This window comes from Filicampus tigris, chromosome 6, assembly GCF_054856515.1.
Source record: "Filicampus tigris isolate MCC_2025a chromosome 6, RoL_Ftig_1.0, whole genome shotgun sequence".
In the NCBI taxonomy this organism is placed as follows: domain Eukaryota; kingdom Metazoa; phylum Chordata; class Actinopteri; order Syngnathiformes; family Syngnathidae; genus Filicampus; species Filicampus tigris.
This window is the reverse complement of record NC_141222.1, coordinates 21,014,180-21,038,649: the sequence shown is the minus strand read 5'-3', so window position 1 is coordinate 21,038,649 and position 24,470 is coordinate 21,014,180. Positions and strand designations below refer to the sequence as shown.

The 24,470-nt window shown below is 39.4% G+C and overlaps 1 protein-coding gene across 1 annotated transcript in view; it reads right to left on the bottom strand.

Annotated features, from left to right (window-relative positions):
* Positions 1-423: 423 nt before the first annotated feature.
* Positions 424-24,470, bottom strand: part of fbxo41 (F-box protein 41) — a 47,432-nt gene continuing 23,385 nt past the window's right edge. Inside the window, exons 5-14 of the mRNA XM_086033951.1 lie at positions 20,077-20,150; positions 17,717-18,102; positions 13,083-13,321; positions 11,984-12,099; positions 11,651-11,803; positions 10,706-10,801; positions 10,496-10,614; positions 9,459-9,617; positions 8,040-8,155; positions 424-7,263 (exon numbers count right to left, since the gene is read on the bottom strand). Of these exons, the coding sequence (XP_085890077.1) occupies positions 7,201-7,263; positions 8,040-8,155; positions 9,459-9,617; positions 10,496-10,614; positions 10,706-10,801; positions 11,651-11,803; positions 11,984-12,099; positions 13,083-13,321; positions 17,717-18,102; positions 20,077-20,150 (1,521 nt within the window). The 3' untranslated portion in view covers positions 424-7,200. The remainder of the gene's footprint in view (positions 7,264-8,039; positions 8,156-9,458; positions 9,618-10,495; positions 10,615-10,705; positions 10,802-11,650; positions 11,804-11,983; positions 12,100-13,082; positions 13,322-17,716; positions 18,103-20,076; positions 20,151-24,470) is intronic.

Genomic DNA, 24,470 nt, shown 5'->3' with positions numbered 1-24,470 from the left:
GCATTGTGGGTATTACCACAATGCCCGGATATTTGGAATTGTTCATTATTAACATGCACCCATAAGACCAGTCGACCTTTTTGCTCTTCTTAATTGAGACCCTCACATTTTTTATTTATCTTGTTTGATTTTATTTTTTTTATATTTTATGTTCTTATTTGCCGTTTTAACTGTTCAAATTTCTAGATCAATATGTGGCTTATTGGTTTGTACGTGAATTTTCTGAAGAATTTAAAAAATAAATAAATAAAAAAATACAAACATTGAAAGAGCTCCAAGAAAAAAAATAACATTAAGACCAGTCATGACCATGCAGTCGGTCAGGTCACCTGAAAATAATCATCACAGTGTCAGTTACTTTAAAATATCATTTTAGCTTTCTACCACCAAAGCGAACGCAAATAAAACCCAGAGAAAAGTCGATACTTTAAAGCGGGTTTATTGATGACAATAAATGAGAGATAAAACCATCTATTGCCGTCATCATCAGTTTTGATAACTTCAACAACATATATATTTGTTTTGCTGTCATGGATGAAGTTCATGGATGCTGTTAGCAAGACATACATGGGCTGTGTCCAAATTCACAAGCTGTGTCCTCCAACGGGCGCATTTTTCAGCCGCATGATGTCACTTCCGACGCAACCCGACGACACGTGGTTGGAAATTCTAAAATTCGCAGGCTGGGTCATTCGACGCCTTCAAAAGCTCCTCCTCACGTAGCCTCCGTGGACCGCATAAACCGTGGCGAATTTGGCCAGGCTTAATGTGGATTTGGACACCACGTGCGCTCGAGTCGTACCGGAAGGGACGCCACACGGCCGAAAAATGCGGCCTGCGGAGGACCCAGCCTGTGAATTTGTACACAGACTTCCACACAAAAACAAAACAAAACAAAAACAAACAAACGGCACACTTAATCGCCCGGATAAGTGTTGAGGTAATATGCAAAATACGATTCAAGATAAACTGGTAGAGTACAATCATTCATACGTGAAACACAAGTATGTACAGTTTGTACAATTTGACGATAATGTTGTTGCGTGACATTTCGTTCATTAGTTGAACAAAACAAAAAAAAAAAAAACTGGCTGACATTTGCAGAGGCAGAACAAGCGGATTTTTTTGGCACCTGTCTTCTGCTTTTTGCAGACCATCTTCAGCCGGTCTCACACGCTAGTGTACAAGTATGTGTGATGCAAAATCCCAAATAAATATCATGTTTTGTAACGGTGTGCATAAGGTCATATTGGCAATGAACTGAAAAAGCACTTGGCGATTAATGGAAGATGCAAACTCGTACTATGCTTCACTTCTCTGTGGGCCGATGATCATTAAAACAAAAGTGCATCTTATTGAGTAAAATACTAAGAAACAGCCCAACATTTAAAAACAACACTCTTCATAAACATCTGTATTATATTTGTATATATATACTATATGTCTCTATATTCTTTTTTTCTCTCACTAGTGCAACAACAGACAATAGTCAACTAAAAAGAAATGTTATCAAACTGCAGGCAATTGAAGCTGTTGAACGTCACATTTCTTGCCACAGTAGCAGAACATTTAAAAGGCAACTTAATGATGCTTCAACACAAACATGCCAACATTATACATGTCGCTTTTTTTTGTAATATATATACATATATAGAAATAAATAGTGGCAATATCATCTTTTTCTGCTTTAAATAATTTCCTTCTCTATGTGAATGGTGCACATTTAATATAAATTATCTAAGACACAATTCAAACACGACTGATATACATCATATAATTCTCTAATGTCTTTCGCTCAACTTGAGAATGCTCACACAATGTAAACATCAGCGCCTTTCACCACCTTGTGATGAAATGTTGCTGCTCTTCTTTTTTCCTCTGATTTTTCTCTTCTTTTGTAATCAACTTTATGTAGAGTAGCTGACAGCAAAGGCAGGATTGTCGAAAATGTAAAAACAAGTGTATCATATTTCTAAACCCATGTTCTGTCTGTAGTGTTGTACGATGATGTATGATTGTGATATATATATATATACATAACATATTTTTTTCAAAAATCTATATTATTGGTCAGTCCACACAGATGGGTGTTATTTTTACAAATTATTGACCAATCAAAAGTGTTGAAAATGGCTTGCTCTCTTTCATGATGAAATGCTACTGGTTGAACAAACCTTCCATTTTTAGGATCTCCTGAAAAGGGTTTGGATCGATACCAGTGATATATATATATATATATACTAGGACCCAACCAATACTGATTTTTTGAGGCCGGTGCAGGTTTTGGTATTTGGCAGAATAACATTTCGATAACCAATTAATTTTCAAAATGTATAATGAATAAAATAAGTTATTTTTTGGTCCCTTAATGCTTACAGCAATAAAAAATAGGCTATTTTTGGCAGGGGGGTGGGGAAGGTCTGAATGTCATGTTTGTCTTATGTTGTAGTGTGTTAATGTGTAAAAAAAATAAAAACCACAAAGCTCGGGAAACAGCAGCCTATTTTATACCGATTTTAAAAGCTCGGTTAAAAGACCAAGATGAAATTGCCCAGCGGATTAATCAGTCAGGCCCCAAAGAATACTGCCATATTTCCTCAAATAGTGACTCCGCTCTAACGGATGCGTCACCTCAAATAACTGTCCTCCCTGACAGGAAAAATATTTTTGTTTAGGCCGATTGGAACAAATCCCATTTCTTAAATGGTACTGGTAAATTATCACAATATCCATTTAAAAAAATATCCAAGTTAAAACAGTTTCTTAAATTACAACATTATTTGATTTTAAGAATGTGTCTTCATTAAGGTCGCGCGTGGGTGGGCCTATCCCAGCTGACTTTGGGAAAGAGGTGGGCTACACCCTGCACTGGTCACTAGCCAGTTGTGGGGCATTCAAATTAATTATTATATTATGAGTGCATTTGCACTAATAAAATTGTATTTTATTGCAATGTTAAATTATCACAACATACTAGTAGAATAGTGACTTATTAAAATAAAATTGAAATGGTAACATGTAAACATATGTCATTTATCAAATTATTTGTAAATTTAAAAATACATTAATGAATTTGTACAAGTAAAGGCCGCCTCACTGCTTGGATAAAACGCCTGGTAATTGCTACAGTTGGTCAATAAACATCCCTGCCCACTATTTGAGGAAATAAAACAATTTGAAGATCCACTTAACATTGAACCCAGCAGGAAAAAGAAAATCCCTGAAAAAAATCCCTCAAAGTTTGAAGATGACTTAAAAACGTTGGCCGGTGAAGCACTGAAATGAACGCGTCGTGATTTAATGATGGGTTAACCTTTGCGTGTAACAAAGCAGGCGTACAAGCTGGAAAACTAAAGTTACATGCACTAAATGTGACACCTGCGATTAGACGTTTCCTTCTTTGACAAACGTGTGTGCCTAAAAGCGAATGTGAGATGCTGTCAGAAGCTTTTGTTCCAAGGCAAGCTTCTCTGACTTTATATTGCACTTCGAGCAAATCTATGGAATACGATGGATATAGCAGCAGAAGAGAAATGTACTTTTTAGGTTTGGTCCTTAGTAGGCTCCACAAATGCCATTACGATGTACTTTTTCCTTTTACCTTCACATCCTGGAAACAACGCTAATGGCACCTACAAGGAGAGTCGTGTCCAAAGTTATCTGATTCTAAATCCAGAGTCATCCCATTTATTTGCAGTATAGATGGATCTAAGTATTGCTAGCCTACACGCTCAACCACATTCTATTGACAGTTTTCCACTGCTTGGTACCCACTTGGCTTAACACAGCTCTACCTGCTTTTGCCGTTTTTCCATTGACAAAAGCAGGTACAACCAGGCTTCCATATTGTCACCCTCCTAAAAGGTTGGCCAATAAGTATTTTTTTTCAGTTTTTCCAGAAAACACAAAAACTGAACCAAATACTGATTATACTACTGCATGCATGAATAATTTCATTTCAGGGGTAGAATTGAATAATATGTTAAACGAAGGATGTAGTCAGTTTTAGCACAGGTGGCCAGCATCCTGGCCATGTTTAAGGCGATTTAAAAAATGTTTTTGGTCCAAATGTGACTTATGCCATTATTTTAAGAGGATGATGAGATGTGAGGCGTTAAGCACATTATTGAGCAACTGAAAAATAGTGGTTAACTCAGTTTTTCTTATTTTTATGTTTAGTGCAGAAATGGCTAAAATTAAAGAGTTTCTTTTTTTATATATAAATTTTTTTTTAATATAAAGGCAGCAGTCCTTTATTGCACTTAGCCTGATTCATCAACCAGTGGCGGGTCATCAATAGAGGGCGGTATGTGTGTGTGTGTGTGTGTGTGTATATATATATATATATATAAATATATATATATATATAAATATATATATATATAAATATATATATATAAATATATATAAATATATAGATATATATATATATAAATATATAGATATAGATATATATACAGTGTATACGGACGATCTGAGTGGCTTGCCCCATCCAATATGGCCACCACATCTACATGGTGACCATCCACATAGTGTATCTGGTTTTGTCTTCATATTCAGTGAGTGTCACTTTGAGTAGAACACGGTGCATGGGCTGCATGGATAAGAACAGGTATGGTGGATTTGGTTTTGATTTTAGTCTCATAAAAAAAAACTACGGAAAGGCTACACTTGCCGCTTTTGCCAGCTAGCTTGAGACATTGGCTGGGTATTGGATACTATGTGATATTATGGCGGAGTGACTAGTTTCTATGGCTTTGTCAGTGAACCGTGATGATTTTTCTGACGGGAGTTTGAGCCCCAACTTGAATAACTTTTATTTTACAAAAAAAAATCCTCATTTGAATGTCATAAAATTATTTAGTTAAAACTCAACTCAACTTTATTCATACAGCACTGCGCAACAACCGCAGTTGTAACAAAGTGCTGTACCTACATAAATGACAAAAGACAACAATTAAAACTCTAGTTGTCAGTGGCTCAATTCAAGATTCAAGATTAAAATACACGCCGAAAACGCCCTCATACTACTTAAGTGTTTTCACTCACAATAAAGTGAAATCCAAAATAACATTGTGTCCCTGATGGGCTATTACACATCAAAATGCCAAGTTGACGTAAAAACCACATTGTCCGCCTCATTTTAACTTCTGATGATTCTTGACCACAAATGACTAAAATGAACACGTGCTGTCGTTAGCTTAGCAGTGCTTTAGCGCTGTACAATGCAGTTTTATACTACACAGTGTCCACTGATAAATTGTGGCACTTAATGCTGAGAAGTTAATACTAAAGAACCTCCTCCTCATCCGTTGTTCCTCCGTATTCTGGCTGATAGATTCAATGTGGTGTGGGTTTCCCAGTATGCAGAGAAAAACAAAGACATTTTAAAACGGAGATAAGTCGAGCCAAGGCCAGCTAGTGCTGTGCAGTGGAGAACTGTGCGCTGTAGCAAAGTAAAACAAGTATGTTTTAAAAGGCGCTGTAGCAAAGTAAAACAAGTATGTTTTAAAAGGTGCTTTTCGTGTGAATGCTGAGAGACAAACAATCACACATTCAAACATTCAATATTTTCTTGCGATTATATCCATCCATGAATTTTTCATTCCGCTTGTTGTCATTAGCTGACTTTGGGTTAGAGGCGAGGTGCTAGGCTACTTGCCAATCACAGGATGTTATGTTGCACACGTTTGCCTGTGAGTGGACAGCAAATGATTGACACTTCATTAATCACACCTTCTGTCTCAGATTGGTTGTTTTTCTTTGGGTGCTGTGTTTAAAAAAAAAATCTAATTAGGCGTACAAGATGAGGCCAGGGATGGTTGATTTCTTTTCCGCCGAATATTTCACTCATGTGCTTTAACAAATATGACAAAAAAGTTTTTTTAATTGCAAACATTCTCTTCGATTGTTAATTTTAAAGTTGATCAAGAAAATTAAATCAAATGCCCTTCCATAATAGGCATTGCTACGGTATGCTGTAATGCATTAACCTGCATTCACATCCCCATTTCTTTGGCATCTCTCAGCATTCACACAATTTTTTCGGGAATTGCACTCAGGGGCTCCTCCATTTATTACGATAGTTCTGTTCCTACGTGGTGACGTAACCCGATTTTGTACACGTCGGAACGTGCCGTAGTCTATCACAAACCTACGCTAACGCAGTAGTAAAGTTGTAGTTAATGTAAATATTTGTATGAAAATCCCTTCTGGGCCATAAATATAAAACAAGCCGAAAAAACGGTAAGCACGCCGGTAACTGAGCGTTCTTTCATGCGTGGCGTGATCACATATTCTGACGGCGCCTCGTATGTAAACCGAGGACCCTCTGAATTCTTGCTCAACAGATTTCAATCCTGCCTTCGAATTATGAACGCGGTTGAAAAATCCAGCAGAAGGCGCCACAAAGAGGAATTAACACTGTGACACATCGACACCTGCAGTAGGAGCGGACCATACTCTGACGTGTGATTAGGAGGACATGAAATATTCCAACATCAATGGCACATCGGATTAAAAAAAATCTCACCGCAATGAGGGCAGACACGAATGGCACCGCTTTGGAGATTAAAATGGATCCTGCGTGCTGTTCTCTCTGTTCGCCTGATACTTTTTTTTTTTTTTTTTTTTTAGCATCAGGACAAAATTAAACAATATCCACCGTGAAAGCAGAGGGCGGTCAAGGAAATACATGACAGGCAAACCAGGAAGTAGGCGCAGCACGCTTCTTGTGCAGGAAGTTGAAGCATGACATTTCAATTCAGTCGCAAGCCTCGGGCCCAAAATTTTGTCCTAAGTTTAATGTGACCCTCGGGTCCACATCAAGCGGTGTGCAGGTGGTCTGGTGACCTGGCTCCGAGTGTTGCGACAATGACAATCCCACTCCATGACGCAATGTGATCCGAAAAGCAAGGAATTGTTTTGTTTTTTTAGTGTCATCAAGAGCAGCAGATGAGTCCACCCGCAACAAGCAATAAGTGTCTCCTTACGCATGAATGTGCCCATTGAGCCTCAGTACGGGTTCATCAAGGCGGCCCAGTGATACATCTGCACCAGCCGGGACATGTTCGCTTACTCTTTACACACACACGCCCTCTCGCACACACACACACACAAAGAGCAGCGTCTTTTTGAGTGATATGGCGCCACCATGGGGGTGGCGGTGGCATCTCTCCAAACAATCGGCATGAAATGATGTTAGCACAGACTGTCCGCTTTCACGTGGAGGATTTTGGAGAAGCCGGGGCGTTTCTTCAATGCCTGCAAGGGAGAAGGAGAATTAAAAAAAAAAAAAAAAAAAAAAAGATTTCTGGAACGCAGCACTAGGAGTAACTGCTAGTTGGTTTGTCGAGCAAGTTAACAGCCAGCACATTAAGATGACTACGGGGAGCGCATTGCACTCTGGACAGTGTGTAGTCGGGAGTAAAAATAGATGCGACTCAACTGTTAGTCATCATGTGTGTGTACAGTTGTGCAGGTGGGTGCTGAGCACATTCAATAAATGGAATATTTAAAGGCCCTGTAGAGTAAAAATAAATATGTTATAAATTTGACACACCACACAGAAGAGTGTTGTGGAAAAAACATGCCAAATTTAAATACAGTGGAACTTCGAATTAATGCACTAATTGGTTGAAGGGCTCGTACATTCGAGCCGATTGCGGTGGGTGTGGGGGGCGGACCGACGGAATGTAAGGACGGAAGCGCTTTAAAAGGACGAGGACGGACGGGGTCGGAGGATGATCATTTTTATGAATAAGGACAGAGGTACGAGGTCGGAAGGGTAGCCAGATCGTGGACAGAGGATGGACCTGCAAAAAAAGGGTAAAGTGCCCACCTGTGTTATTAACACACCTGTGAACTGTTTTAAACTGTGAAAGCTTCCCAATATGTCTCCTTTGAGTGGGCTATTGTGCCTATGGTTCAAATTAAAACTAGAAGAGCATAGTCAAGGACAACCAGAATGGACCTCATGAGACAGCTGCGGCATTTTGCAGAACATTCTAAAAGACACGAGTGATTCCGTTGATTGTTACCTGGAGCTTGTTAACCATCTCATCAAACAGTTTCCTGGCTTCGGGGCTGTTGGGGTCCTCAAAGTAGTCTTCAATACCAATCTGCACCACGATGGACTTTAGGTTGCGGCACACACCTGCACGCAAAGGAAGGAATATTAATTAAATGAAAACCGATAATGATTTTGTTGCCAAATTCTTGTTCATATATAGACTATTTGTTGATACATGTGCAATACAGTATAGCTGTTTTGCTTGATACTCTTGCTGCAGTTCAGATTCCAATATGCCCGACAGCATTGATACCAAAGTAATATTTGAATGTTTTAAGCATACAAGAAAAAAACACACAACAAAGTCAACAGAAAAGAAGGGTGTGGTTGCCTCAATTCAACTTTAGAGGATTACCACGTCCTGGATGACTGAGAAAATACACAGCCAAAGGGTGTGTGTGTGAGGGGGCTAAGTTTTAGAAAGCATATTGGTTTTTTTTTTACTGATATTGTGATAGTAAGTTAAAAATTACTAAGACAAAGTAAGGCAATACTATTAGGCGAACAATATTGTGTTCATGCAAGTACACTTAGCAATTCACTTCTGCATAATTACTATTTAAGATTTATTTATTTATGTACAAATGACACTTACACAGCTGCTGCTTAGTCTGCTAAATCTCATTGCTTGCAGTTGTAACTTTTTACATGGACATTTGATACTTTGATATTATTCTTGCATGTTGTAACTGTCCAATTTGCTGATTAAAGGGGAAGTCAACCCAAACATATATATTTTTTTCAAGAATATGTTCTATGCAAGCCCACTAGTTGAAACAAGGCATTCTGATAAATATTGTGTTTGTGGAATAAGAGTTAATCCACCCGTTTTCAGCCATCTCAGGTTGGTGGCCATTTTGTCACTTCTCTCAACTGAAAATGACATCACAGTTGCTCAGGGCTCAGGTAAAGACCAATCATGGCTGACCTGTTTTGTAAAGCTGAGGCATGATTGGCCATTACCTCAACCCTGAGCATGTCATTTTCAGTCGACAGAAGTGACAAAATGGCCGCCCCCTGAGATGGCTAAAAAGCTATGTTAATCAGAATGCCGTGTTTCAACTAGTGGGCCTGATGGGGACATATTCTTGAAAAAAATGTGTTTGGGTTGATTTCCATTTTAAAGCTGGAATTTCAAGGCTCATATCTGTCATATTTTGCCATCAAGTGACAATATACAATGGAACTGGACTTTTATGTAGCAGTAAATAAAATAATTGTAAGGCATTACATGTAACATGGTGAATCATGGAATGGATCGAAAGAAGTCCTATAAATGTTTTCTAATACCGAATCATACCTGGTCGCCATCTGGGATATGCTGCAGCTTACGCAAGTAATGACTAATTTTATGGATGGACTCTAAAATAGTTGCTTTGCAACTCACTGTTGAAGTGGAGCAGAGCTTTGGGGGTGACTGGCGTGGAGGTGAGCACCAGCATCTCCAGGCCCTTCAGACCCTCCCTGCAGACCTCTGCTGCCACCTCCTGGTTGATTTCACTGACGTGGTCCAACTCCAGCACTTGTAGGCGCATGCAGTTCCTTGCTAAAGAAACAGGGGAACATCAATTTGTGCATAATTTATTTTCACTCCCGACGACTCATATTGGAATGATTAAGTGTGGTCCCATACTGTGGCTCACAGCAGGCTGGTTATAACGGCGAAACCACAAAAATGTGTAATTGTCTTTTAGGAAATGAAAGATGCAGCCAAGTGCAACTCTAACAGCCGGGGTCGTGTGTGTATTACTATGCTACAGTATAAAATGACTAAAAATAGCATTTCTTATTGCTTTGGAGAGTCTGTTCTAATTCCACTGGAAGTTTCTACCTACAGTACATTTGAAAACAGATATCTGTACTTTTTACTCCTTGCTTTGTCAAAATAGGCTAATTACTTTCTTCAACCTCCGGAGATGATTACACAACATAAAATAAAGACACACATAAAAGATAGGTCAAGTCAATCCTGGTTGGGCGCTTGACTTATTGAGATCTTATGATGTGGAAAAAAACTGCTAACAGCAGCAACATGGAGGAACGTGAGCCCAGAAGTGTTATTGATAATGACGATGACGCAATAGATTTGGAGAAGCCAGATTCCCCATCCATAAAATTCCCTGCTTTTTGTGTTCTTAATATTCTCTATTTAATCTGAAAACACAAACAGGAAAGTTGTATTTTTTCAGTTACTTATTAGTTAATTCACCTTTTTTTTTTTGTTTGTTAAACCGTTCATCTCGTTAGCATAGCTTAAAGTCAAGCCAACACTAGGCAGCTCTTGTTTAAAAAACAACAACCGACAAGTTATAGTTAGTTTGCAATCTTGAAGCTGCTAGCAAGATTTGAATGTAGCCTCACTTCACACCTTCGCCTTGAGTTTGACATCCGCGCAGTAGCTGAAATGGCTCCAGTAACACTTACCTAGTGAGGCCAGGCCCTGAATTCCACATCCAGCTCCCCCTACGCCGAGCGCACGGAGATGTGGCCAGCATCTCCCTATGGTCTGCAGGCATCTGTTGCTAAAACGAGCCGGCTGTTGGCTGAAAGTGCCGAAAACAACAACAAAGTCACGTTGGGTTACTCCATAATAACCTCATTACAGTATCCCCTGTTTTTCAGTGCCATATATACCATGGGTGTAACGGTGCCACCTGCAGGGAGATAATGTCTCTACAGCCGGCACCGAGGGCCCAGATAACCTCCTGGCCAACTGGGTCTGTGGCACTCCTGAAACACACAGCAATACACGTTTTACAACATTTGAAGGAAAATGTGATCTTGTCAAGATCGTACAGCAAGAAACTGGATCTCTCCCTCGCAATGACCTCTGACCCCAAAGAGACTTGGAAGAGCATTACTATTTCTTGAAAATAACTTTTAGGACGTGACATATAAGCACGGAGAGTATTGTAGTGAGTCAATGTAATGACAGGGTACCATTACCATTAGTGGTAGCGATGAGCATGACCAATGACAGCTGCTCAAATGATGCGGAGGGTCATCAAGCAAAAAGCAAGCAAAAAAAGTCGCCAGTAGTGCATTGATTATGATACAAAAACAGTTGCGCAAATGATACAGCAAATCGTCACACAATTTAACGTGACCAGTTGTCAGGGTTATAATAGTTTTGTATTTTTCATTTGAGTTGGTTTTGATTTAGTTTTTACCTTGTTTTTCTAAATTCAGTTAGTTTTAATTAGTTTTTAGAACAAGTTTGTTATTTTTTATTTTTTTAAATGCTTTGTTTTGGTCTAGTTTTTTCTTAGTTTTAGTATTAGTAGTTTTCTTTTAATATATGGAGTATTATAATCGTTTTTTTTTTTTTCAAAGCATTTTGGTTTTCATTTTATTTTGTTAACAAAAATGTTTTTTCAATTTTAGCTTGAGTTACTTCGTTAGGTTTGCGGAACTGTAACAACCTTGCCAGTGGTGCAGTAATTATAATACATGTGCAAATGAGTCCTAGGGCACTTTTAAGTGTCCAGTGGTGTGGAATACTGATCGACAACAGTTACGTCAAATATGTCAAAATACTGAAGCTACAACAATGAATAAGGTAATGATGCGAAGGCGTACCTGTATGTGACGGCTTGCAGAGCCCGGCAGTAGCAGCTGGCCAGCCAGAGGGAGCGGTCGGTCAGCAGGTTGGGACAATGCGAGATCTTGAGGATGAGCAGGTTACTTCCGGTGGCCTTCAGCAGCGCCTCCAGACCCTCCTCCAGACACCCACTGACATGGAGACATCAGGTTAGCAGATGCTCACCATTTGCATTCCTTCAGGAAAAATCTGGATCTTAAATGTTCCTGCAATGTGTTGAATGTGAAAACAAGCACAGAAGCTGAACAAGAAACTCTCCCCAAAGTGTTCAGCTTTGAGAATTTGACCTTCTCTGTTTTTCTGCAGCTCACCGTGTGCTTTTGAGGTACTCCTCTTTGGTTTCCTTCTTTCCGCGCTGTCGCGGTTTGAGGTTCTGCAGGATGAGCGAGTGCGTCTGAGTGCACCACTGAGACAACGTTCCCAGCAACTAACAAACAGAGAAAGACAGCAATGATTTGCGACGACAGAAAAGAGTTCTTTTAAATACCCGCCTTCAGTGTGTCCCTAAACACCCCAAAATATACACCTTCCTCAAATGCAGGAAAGAAAAAAATCTTACATTTATGTTTTTTTCTACAGTCAACAAGTCCATTTTTAACTCAACTTCAACCTGAAGTATAGCGATCCAATATTAATTATATTTTGGGGTTTTGCCCCCTTAAAACATTTTCCATAAAATACATCTCCAAAGAATATTTGATGATTAATAATATTGGGCTTTGAGGTGGGTCAATGATTGGCAGCCACAATTATTTCCATGTGTTGGTGTTCTGGTATCGTTTACCTTAAAACTTCAATATGGACTACTGGCTTTCAGTATTGTTACGTGTCCACCAGGTGGTGCAACCATTCCCCATTCAAAGCATGCAGCAAAACACACACCTTATAAGCCCTTTTTACACTGCACTTAGTGGGACGCAGCGTACCGTCGACGAACCCGTTCATTGTGTATGCGGTGGGGGGTCGGGCACCAGAATGGAGCATTGCTGGGGGGTGCGGCCCCGAATTGAAAAACATTCTATTGGAGAGCGCCTTCGCCCTGACATCAGAGAAGCGCCTCCAATAGGAGAGGAGCTGTCGTGCAATTTTTGGCAGACTTATTTTTGGTAACGGCATGACAACAATGGAGGAAATCTATACATGCGGTGTCTGTGTCTCAAACTTTGGGACGCACGGGAGATGACAGAGTAACATGTTTAAGAAGACCCTGCTGAAAATTTCCAAGTTCAAGCCATTAGCCATTAGTAAAGGATGCACCATTCCCTTTTTTCAAAGTCAAATTTAAATGATATTCATTCAAGATAGCCAAAATTACTTTTAAAATTAAAATTGAATTAAAAAAAACAAAAAAACAGGATGTCGCAAAACAGGAACTCTCAAGGGTTAAATTGACAACCAAACGCTCTTCACCTTGGAGGAAACGCGTGCGTTCTCCAGCAAGACTCTGGTCCATACGGCCGGGTGGCGGGCCACAAACTTCCAGTCTCTGCAGACTTCTGCCGCTCTCAGCAGCGTTTTGGTATCCAAGTAGGTGAAGATGCAAAACAAACCGGCGCGCATCTTCAGTATCTCCGGACTGATCACCTCGTTAGATTTGGAAGGGCTCTTCTCGTGGCGACACGGTTTGCTGTAGACGACTTCACATCGACCTATGGACAGAGAAACGTTGGGGGAAAATTCATCTATGAATCGACAACTGATCGATTATCGAATTAAAGGGCAACTATTTTTGATTGACCTTGATTCATGCTATCAGCCATAAAACATTTGATTTCTCCAGTGCTTTCAACACCATCCAGCCCACCCTACTGGGAGACAAGCTGGAGCGGGCGGGGGTGGCCCACCACCTCACCACATGGATCCAGGACTACCTCACAAACCGGCCACAGTATGTGAGGACACAGGACTGTGTGTCTGACGTGCTCCTCTGCAGCACGGGGGCCCCACAGGGAACTGTCTTGGCTCCCTTCCTGTTCACCCTCTACACCTCGGACTTCAACTACAACACCCCTACCTGTCACCTGCAGAAGTTCTCTGACGACTCTGCGATTGTCGGCCTCATCACAGGCGGAGATGATCGGGAGTACAGAGAACTTACTCAGGGTTTTGTGGACTGGTGCCAGCAGAACCGCCTCCTGATCAATGCGGGGAAATCCAAAGAAATGGTGGTGGATTTCGGTAGGCGCCAGCACTCTTCACCTGCACCAGTGAATATCCGGGGAACAGATGTTGAGAGAGTCTCAACTTACAAGTACCTGGGTGTTCATCTGAACAATAAACTGGACTGGTGCGACAACACAGACGCCCTCTATAGGAAGAGTCAGAGCAGACTCTTCCTACTCAGGAGACTGAGGTCTTTTGGGGTTCAGGGGACACTCCTCAGGAACTTTTATGACTCGGTGGTTGCATCGGTCATCTTCCAGGGAGTGGTCACCTGGGCAGGCGGCGTCTCGGCCCGGGACAAGAAGCGGCTGGACAAACTGGTCAAGAGGGCCGGCTCTGTCCTGGGCTGCTCCCTGGACTCTGTGGACTCGGTGGGGGACAGGAGGATGTTGGCCAAGCTGTCATCAATGCTGGGCAACCCGGACCACCCCCTCCAGGGCACCCTAACAGCACTCCACAGCACCTTGAGTGACAGACTGTTACACCCTCGCTGTGCAAAGGAGAGATTCCGCCGTTCCTTCTTGCCTGCTGCTGTCAGACTCTTTAACAAGAACATTGTGTAGTCTCTACGAACTGGCGGTCATTAGTGCAATTGTGCAGTCCTGCACCTGAGCTCATATCGTGCAATACCCAATATTCCCCACTCCTGTAATACCGTGCAATACTCAACATTCCCCACTACTGTTAGTCTAGTTTTATTTTTATCCAATGCTGTTCCTTACATTTCACTACAGCACTGCAGCACTGTCACTTAGAGTATTTTTTCCTCTGTACTATGTACAGGCCGAAATGAGTGTTCCTCATATTTTTTATGTAGATGTAGGTTGGTGTGTATACACATGTGTACATACACAGGTTACTGCGTATATCTACATAGGTTTGATTCTAAATGTTTGCCGTCAATGTTATACATTAATGGCCACATTATGCCGCCGCCCCTGTGTGACCTATATCTTTGCTACTGTAACAATGAAAATTTCCCCACTGTGGGATCAATAAAGGCATTCTTATCTTATCTTATCTTACATTTTGAAAGTAGTCACCACTACAAAACCAATCTTAAAAGTACACAAACAAATACTGGGCAAATACTTTCCTCACAACAACCGTTGACAGTTCGTTTGAAGTGCTTGAGGAGTTGCTAAAATTGTGTCCTCCAAAAACGTGTATATTTTCAATGATTAATCATGTGACAAATGTGTACGATGGCTTGAAGAACCAGCTGTGAGAGATGTCGTCTCGCCATGCAGAGGAGACGCACTTTACTGCCTAATACTGTGCGATGTTATACAGGTGAGTTATTAGGCATATAAATTTGGGGGGTTTCAATGACATGCAGGACAAACATTGTAAAAACTAAGAAAAAATGAAATCTCTGAGTGAGTTGATTTTTTATTTTTAATAATTATAACAGAAAATAAGAACACAGTATCACAGTATAGGGACTGCGCCGTTTGTGTTGTTTGAAGGTTTCTAATTACAGTAAGATTGGTGCCAATTTATTGTAGTAAGCCCGTCTGGCGTTTTGTATATTTATATGTTAGCGTTATGGCAGATACTCAACAAGCAAGCACTTTTCCCCTCTTAATTGGAGACTAGTTTTCCATCTTTTGAACTGCATGCACTCTTAAAAATACCGGTACTAGAAACGTGTGGTGTAGTTCCGATTTTGTCTCGCCTCGTATGCGCATTGAATGAAGAAAAAAATGCAGGAGCTCATATATTGAAAGGAAATACTCATAGATTGGGTTTAAAATACCTTTTGTGAAGCTATTCCTGGAACCTTTCTGACACACCTCATATTTTTAGTCCAGGTCTATAATCATACAGTTGACATATTTTATTTGAGTCATGTCATTGGCCAATGTGTTGTATGCACCAGATTGTGCTGCATTTGCAACAGATGTAGGGACGCTGTAGATGTATATAAGTGTGAAGGTATTCATTTGCAGAGTGATTCGAACAGCTTTGTGTGTGTGCAGCTAGCGAAGAGCAGAGCAAAAATAAGCATCAGCATTGATGGGAGATCGCTCGGAGGTGACTCATCTTCATCTTTGGCGTCCAAGGCCGTCTGCTCTAAACCATCAGGCCTGTGAACCGCCACTGACACTCTCGCTTCCTCACATACACACAAACACGCACGCACACACACACACACACACACACACATACCGCCTACACTTACAACTGCCAAATGAACTAAAAAAAAAGCCAACAGTATGTTATATGCTAAGGAAAGAAACGTGCAAACACGCATATAGATAAAGTGATCTCCTCGGAAGGAACTACGTCAGAGCCAGTAACATGTTGGGTATGACATGGTGTCATAAAAGTTTGTCATATAGGGTTCCTTTCCGTTTGCTTGCACATTTTGAGTCATGGTATCGCATTGAAAGGTGTCTTAAACTCAACCCATCATGACTGACTCTTCCACTCAGTTTGGATGTGCTATGCTGGAAATAAATCACTAGGTGTCACTGTGTCTTTAAAAAGATACCAATTAATTTCCCCTATAAACAGGAAGTCAAGTCCAGAAAAAATATCTGGCAAATTTGAGTAATTTGCAGAGAGGTATTTACTGGATTGGATATATCCTAGACTGGTCAACAGCCAGTCGCAGGGCACATATTGAAAGACAACCATTCACACTCACAATTATGGTCAACTCAGAATTTTGAATTAACTTAACATGCTTTGGATGTTGTGGGGATGTTGTAGGAAGTAGGAATAACAAGAGAAAATGCATGCACGCAAACACCAGCAGGATTTCCTAAAGCAAGATTTGAACTCAGAACTGTGAACGCTGATATGAAATGTCAATAAAATTGAAAAAAAAAACGTAGCCTACCTTTTGCTCAGTCATTACTGATAATAACGTAACATGAATGAATATGTCGCATTTTCATAATGCTGAGTAGTGTTGCCTCTCTTCAGCGATGTATACTGCTGTTAGCATTTTTAATTTGCTATGCTGCTACTTCCTGTTTTGTTCCCATTTTGTTAGCTTGTTTGTGAAGAAATGATTTAGATTTGATTTTTGTCACTTTCTTGCATTTGAGTCAGTCTGTTTTTTGACAAGAAGTACTGAGTAAAGATGTACTTTAGCCTGCTAGGTTAGCTTCTCGTGCTAGCCGCAGCTGCCATGTGCTTGTCACTTGGGATCAAAAGGTGGAGTGTTTTATGTTTAACATTCCATTAGTGCAGGGATTCATGGATTTGTGACCGAAGATACATTATTTGTGGTAGATAAATTAATAATTTTGGGACCAAAGAAGTGAAATTGGGTAATTTCCCACAGCACAATGGTTGGGAATTACTGCTAGGGGGATTTCATTCACATGGCGGTACGATTAATGTGTATACTTTGAAGAGCTTTTAGCTGTTAGTTAGTTTTAATGAGTTTTTAAAGCGGTTTGTATTAAAAACAACGTTTATATACATTTTTTTTAATGCTTCACTTTAGTTTAGTATCTATTAGATTTAGTATTACTTTTAGTTTTTTTTAACTTTGTAAATACAGTAAAAGGAGTATTTGTCAGTCAAGAAAAAAAAGTCACTTAGTATTCTGTAATGAAGTAAACTGCAATTCTCCTACGACTCTTTGACATTCCTTCTTCTGTTCGAGTGTACAAAAATATCAAAATAAATAATTTTGATTTAAAATCATCCATGAAAGCTTATTTAATTGACAAAGATAAAAACTAAGGACATTTTTGCTATAATTATAGTTAATTTTAGTTAGTTTGATGAACGTAGATGTAGTTTGTTAGTTTTCTCCTTTTTTTTTTTACAAGTGTTTTCATTTTTATTTTATTCAGTTAACAAAAGTGTTTTTTTTTTTTCAATTTTAGTTATTTTCTTAGTTTTCGTAACCTTGTTACCTGCGTTAGGTCGATATCCGGCCCTGCCGTGGTAAGGATAGGGCGCGCCCGACTGCTGCACTTCCGCCACCGCTCTCCTCTCCTGCTCCCACATGTCCACTTCGGACTCGGTTGTCCGAGAACCCACGTCGGAAACGTCTCCCTCCTCGCCCTCGGTGCTGTTCCTGTATGGCCGGCGCTGCCAGTTCTGGATGGCCTGTTTGCGGAGACCCCAGTTCCTCCCCCCGCCGCCGCATCCAGGGGAGCGCTCGTATGCCACCTCATTCAGGCGGCACTGCATGTGGTAGTACTGAGCCTCGGGGCACTCCTCCATGGGGTGCATCTCCACACTGTCGCTGTCGTATCCGCCGGAACCCTGTGAGACCGACTTGATCCGACCCGATGCACTATAATGACAAATGACAAGATAATTAGGGAGGATTCTCAACATAGTATGATATCTTTAATACTGTGCAGGGAACTAGTTTTCAACATGTGGTAAGTCTCCACACTTGAATTCAGCCGAAATGCTATCTGTTAACTCTTTAATGTTGCCCAAAAAATAGGGTCTGTGAATTGAGATGATCACTTACTACCTGTTTGTTTCCTGATGGGAGAAAGGGAGGTGTCTATTTGCGCCACCTTTTGAGGGAGAGCTACTATTTGAAGAAATACATAAACTTCAACTATACACAGCGAATTACACTGGTCAACAAATGTTCAATTTGTTTTAATCAAATAAAATTTTCTTGATTTTTTTTTTTTTTTTGCGCTGATTCCGAGTAGGCCCTCATTTTTTTCTCAAGATCATCAGATTTTCATTTGTATAATGATACTACTACTACTACTACTACTAATAATAATAATAATAATGTAATACTGTATAGTAATATATTGAGTAATTTATGAATTAAGGGTTAGTTAGGTTCAGCAACAGGTGTATTTTTTTTCTTAAACGTCATAGGTATAAATGAAACAAAATCACTATTCCGCAAACTTTTATAGGTCAAAGTTAAAAAAGAAAATATCTCAAAAACCTGATGTACTTGGAAAAAAGAAAGGGATTTTTTAAATATGCATCAAAAATACATCAACAGACACAAAAGCCATCTCTGATTAAATTTTGCTGTTGACAAGGGTAATTGATGGAAATCAAAAAATAGCAATCACTTGTGGTGTTAAATTGACGCAAGACAGGCTTATGTTGGTTGTATAAATAGCTGCTGAGGTCACAGAACAGTTGCACAGTTAGTCCAAGACGAGGAGCTCATCACTGAGACAGAAGGCTGTCGGACCAACCGTGTGTCGCCGTGACTACACTCGTGGCCAGGAAGTGTGTGACGTCCCAAAAGGAAACATTTGCATCCCAACTGGCGGCTCAGTCGGACCTCACGCAGTGACTGGCTGTCAATGTGTGAACTAACACAGTTTATTCCCAAGATATCCGTTGGTACAGTCGCACTCAGCTAACAGAGGAAGACAGGTGTTATTGAGGCAGATCGAGCGTCGCATGTCTTCATAAATGACAGATTGGGTTTCACCAGGAGGAATGACGTGCACTCAGGCTGACATCACATTTTCTCCAGGCAAAAAGCAGACATTGAGCCACTTTATTGATGTTGTATTTTTTTAAAACTCGCAAGAAGTGAATACTATAAAGGAAAAAAAAAATTGGTTCTAGAAAGAGCGTATTTATATATACACATATGTATGTATACACACACACACAGCATATAGAATATATACAGTATATAAAACAGTCCCTATGAGGAAAAACATTTAAGTGTGAATTAAGTGGATTATTCTAAAAAAAAATACTTGATAATTGAGGAGAAGAAAGGCATTTATGAGAAAAAAATATGGAATTGTATAAATTAAATTGCTAGGAATAAAATCATAATAAAGTTGTAATTTCAGGAGAATAATGTTAAAAAAACAGCCGTACGTTTTGAGGTCAGTCCGAGTTGAGTAGTTTTATGTTATGAAGAAAAAAAGTCATTTTACAAGATTGAAGATGTATAAAGTTGTCATTTTATGAGAATTAAATGATTATCATATGTGAAACCACATGAATACATTTGTATTTTTTTTTTGCGAATAAAGGCAACAGGCTAGGCCACAATGAACGTGCCAGCAACTACGGACCAATGATGGACGTCTTGTAAGTACCGCCTTTTTTCTTTGATTTGTTGTTTTTCCTGTTTGCCTGAGCCAGAGGCGGCTGTTTTTTTTTGTTTGTTTTTTTGACAGATCATATTTATCATGTACTACTGTCTATTCATAACAACTGTTTTAACAAACATAACAATCACTGTTTTACTTTTTCTTTGAAAACTGAAAACACCCCTTTAAGAAAACTAGAAGAAACAGCTGCACCTTACCCCGTACTCGGGGAGGAGCGTCTTTCAGATGCTTGGTAGATGCCTCTTGTGCTTCCAGAGATGCTGGAGTTTCTCTGCAGACAAACATCAAGAAGTCCATTGTTCATAAAACATAAAAATCTGTGCAAAAATGTTGTATTAGTAAGGCGTTAAAGTGTATTTTGCCGCGACCTATGCTCATGAATGCCGGGCTGTGTGTGGGCGGGATACACCTTTTATGCTCCTGCTGTGTCTTTAATTGCTTCCCCGGTGGCTAGAAAGCTTTAAATACAACTAAACATGAAATCATACGGTTGCATGATAATGAACAGCAGCCTCATTTGAAATTTTATCACAACATAATGCAGGCTGTGCTAGCTCATGTCCTGTATTACAGCTGAGCAGTATTACAAGCAAAATATCGCATAATAGCTAGAGCGAATCATTGTTACTTAATTATGAAATCGATTCCTTGATGAGAATCATCCGAAGATGGCGCTACAGGAGCATGAGTGCAGCGTTAGGTAGGCTACATCATGAAAACTATTTTTACAGTGTGAGCACAATCTGACCTTCACTCTGGCTTGCCCGAAGCTGTTTGTGTGCTGCCGGAGCTTTTGGATTTGGATCTACTGTACAGTACACGAATGTGAACCGCTGCCAACTGCAACAATGTGCGAGCATTAAAAAAAAAAAAAAAGAGAAAAAAGAAAAAAAAGAAAAAGAAAGTCCTCTGTAAATATAAAACGCAGCCTGCCGGTGGCCTCGTGCCCAGTGCAAAATCCACATGGCTGACTCCAGGTCAGCTAGCAGTCACAGCAGAGCAGGTCAAAGCTTTTATTAGGCGGCTGACAGTGGTCCACCTGCACCATTTAATGGAAGAAATGCATCAAAAAGTTTGCCTGCACAAAATGATCATTCACTTTTGATTGCGGTATTAATTCATCGATATGTTTATCATCTTTGAACTGCAATGCAGCATACTGAGAGGCCTCTCATGAAGGTTGCAAGGTATGCATAAAGACATGTAAATACATTATTTAAATGACATCAGCCAACAACAAAAGGTTAACTAAGTGCGTGAGAGCACAAATGCTCAAGTACTACTTCAAAAAATACGTTGCTCTCCAACTACCACCATAATGAGCAATATTAAAATAAAGTAGCATAGTAGGTCGGTGATATTTAAAAATTTAATTGACTATTACTGTAAGCCACAGTAACATTTTGTACGGTTTAAAAGTTAAAACTGTGCTTGGACATAGGAAAAAAACTGTACTTAAATAATGACTGAATTAAAATATATTGCACATAAATGCTAAATAAAAATTGTACCTCAATAAATGTTTGAAAATAAACCAGCTCTACAAGATTAAATGCAAATGTATTGTACTTAAAACTTAAATAAAATCCACTATACTGGATTAAAAAAAAAAAATCAAGTCCTTGTAATGTTATGCAGTTTGAACATATAATTTGGTGATACTTTCATATACCACTAGAGGGAGCCTGCGTACCACACTTTGCAAACCCCTGGTTTACACAAGGTTGAGATTTTTTTGTTTCTGCATTTGAATTCTAGTCAAAATTACATTTTTGTTCTTGTAAAATTCTGATTTGTTTTTTGTAAGATTACAATTTTTTAAATTACTTTTTTGTCATGTCATAACTTTATTCTAGTAAAATAGCAACGTTTCCTTCAATGTGGTGTTATTCTAGATTGAGCCCCCCCCACCCCCCCTAATACGAAGATTTTACTGTCATTAAAAAATGTGTGTGTTTTTCCTCATGAAATTATACATTTATTAAAAAAGAAAGATTTATTTGTGGTTGGCATTACGTCTCCAATGCGATAGGGGGCGCTGTTGTTTATGCCATGACAGTTTGAGAGTTAGCTATGTGTGACTGTGGGTGTGTGTGGCTGGGTGGCTTCTCTGGGCTTTCCTTCACACAGCAACAAGGGCCAACCATCCTATGACTCAATTCTTTGACTTCACATCGAGTGTCTAAATTTAGGATGAAACACTTGAGGTACATCTGAGTTTAGGCGAGAGACGAGCGCACATAAGGCAGTAAAACCTTAACAGCTCACATGTGGTATTACAAAAGAAGAGTTGCTTTGTTTCCTGTGACTCAACTGAGTCTGTTTGATACTCCCTGTAAAAGCCTGATTTTTACCGCCTCTTCCAAGTTCTTAAACAACATGGAATGGAGGTGAAAATTTAAGAAATTTTTGATGCTCTACGTTTTCAGGCATGTGACCCCAGGAAACATGCTTTTTTTTTTGTACGCACTGGAAGATAGTGCAATCACACATCCACTACAGTAGGTGGCAGTGGCGCTCTCGTCAGAGTGTGCGGCGGGTTAATAAAGCTATTCGGCAGAGTTATATTTCTTTTTTGTTTCCTTGAATGTTAAAAGCAATATAATGTGATGCAGAGGTGTACTTATAACCATTATATAGACAAATGATACTATTTATAGTCGTGGCGGAGAGTTGGGCGGGGTCAAATATTTTTTTTCCCCTATGGGGCGGGTGGGGCTAGCGTAACAGAAAGTAATTGATTAAGCACTGTTGTTAAGTGAAAACAAAATGTTGAGGCTGTGGAGTATTGGACGGACCTAATGCTGGTTAGCCGGTCCATGAGCCCACAAGTGGCTAAGGTCTACTAGCATCATGCCAATTCGCAACGGAGCCACCCAACTCAGTATTAGCCAGCTCCATCCGTTACATGTGGCATAACAACCCCGGGAAAATGCAATTTTGGGGGAGTTTGTAGGGATAGCTTGATGGGTAACTGTATACTGAGGTGGTGAATCTCGGAACCTGACTTTCACGAAGCAACTATTTTACGCGGGCGGATAAATCCTTGCTCTTGTATTACTGCTTTGATGTGGCAATTAATGCGTGAGAGAGGCTCAAGATGGACACGCTGTTTAGTGGAGGGCAGATCTGTAGCATGTTACATCACATCGAAAATCATATCACATCTTTGAATGAGAAGCAAGAACTGGTTTCCACGGAAACGCATCCATCTGTGCAATAGAGCAGGTGGCCTCTCTCTCTGTCTCTCGAGCCATCTCCGCAGAGATTCGGGATGATGATCTAAATAAGTGACATGCTTGGCTGTTGTGTTTTAATCAATGTGGGATGAGATAAATGAGGTTATTTTATCTATCTCTGGTAGTATTATATCTTTAATCTTGTAAAATTCTAACCTTTTCTCAGAATAGTACTTTTTGTTCTAGAAACATACTGACTTTTGACATTTCGACCGTATTCTGGTAAAATGATTTATGTTATTCAAGTAGTGTTTTTTTTTTTTTAATCTTGTATTTGTAAAATGTTATTGGTGTAAAATTACAACTTATTTAAGGTATTTTTTTCTATTAAGATTACAATTGTATTCATGTAAAACTCAACCTTTTTTCCTTGTAATATAACATCTTCACTCATTTGGACTTTATTCTAGGAAGCACTTTGTACAGTACAGTATTGACTACTGAATTTTCGAATCAGATTATGACTGGTAAATTTATTGATTCAAGTAGCCGACAAAATATAGAGATGTATAGATATTTTTGGCAGCAACCTTTATTTTTCAGGATTTTTTTTTTCAGGTACAAAAAAAAAATCTGGTAAACTTCTGTGGGTTTTTTTCAAGTGATATTAGCATTTTTATATTTCAACAATTTATTCTAGATCATATACATCTACAGCACATACACTTTAATTGCATTCAAACAGAATAGCACAGAGCTATTTCATTTTTGCCAAACATTTTGGGTAAGGTCACTTTTATGACTTCATGAATTATTAATCAGAAACTAATCGGGAACATGCTTGGCATCATTTTTAAAGAAAAAAAATCAAGTTTGGTGTATACAAATAATACAGTGTTTCCCAACCTTTATTGAGCCAAGGCACATTTTTCACATCGGAAAAAGATCCACGGCACACCACTTAATAAAATGATTCACAAAAACTATGTAAAAAGGTTAATTGTGTGACTTCAGTTACTTTGTAGAAGAACATTTCATTGGTCTGCCTGCTACTATACGTGATTGGCATAGATAAATTAACCCCAAAAAGTTATTCGATTTATTTTTGTCAAAATTTACCATGAGTAATTTCCCGCGGCACACCTGAAGATCTCTCAATGCACACTAATGTGTTGAGAATCACTTAAATAATGTAAAATAGAAAAATAGGAATATGTTAAACCAAAATAAACAAATAACGAAAAATAGATTAAATTGCGTTGAGCAAAATTGCATCCCATAATACCAGACAGGAGGACTTTGATGACTTCAGTTGTAGCACACCCTGGATTGGCCAAAGCCAATCAATCACAAAGCACAAACAACTATTTACACCAGTAGATTCGAACCCTATGGGTCAAACCGGCTAACCA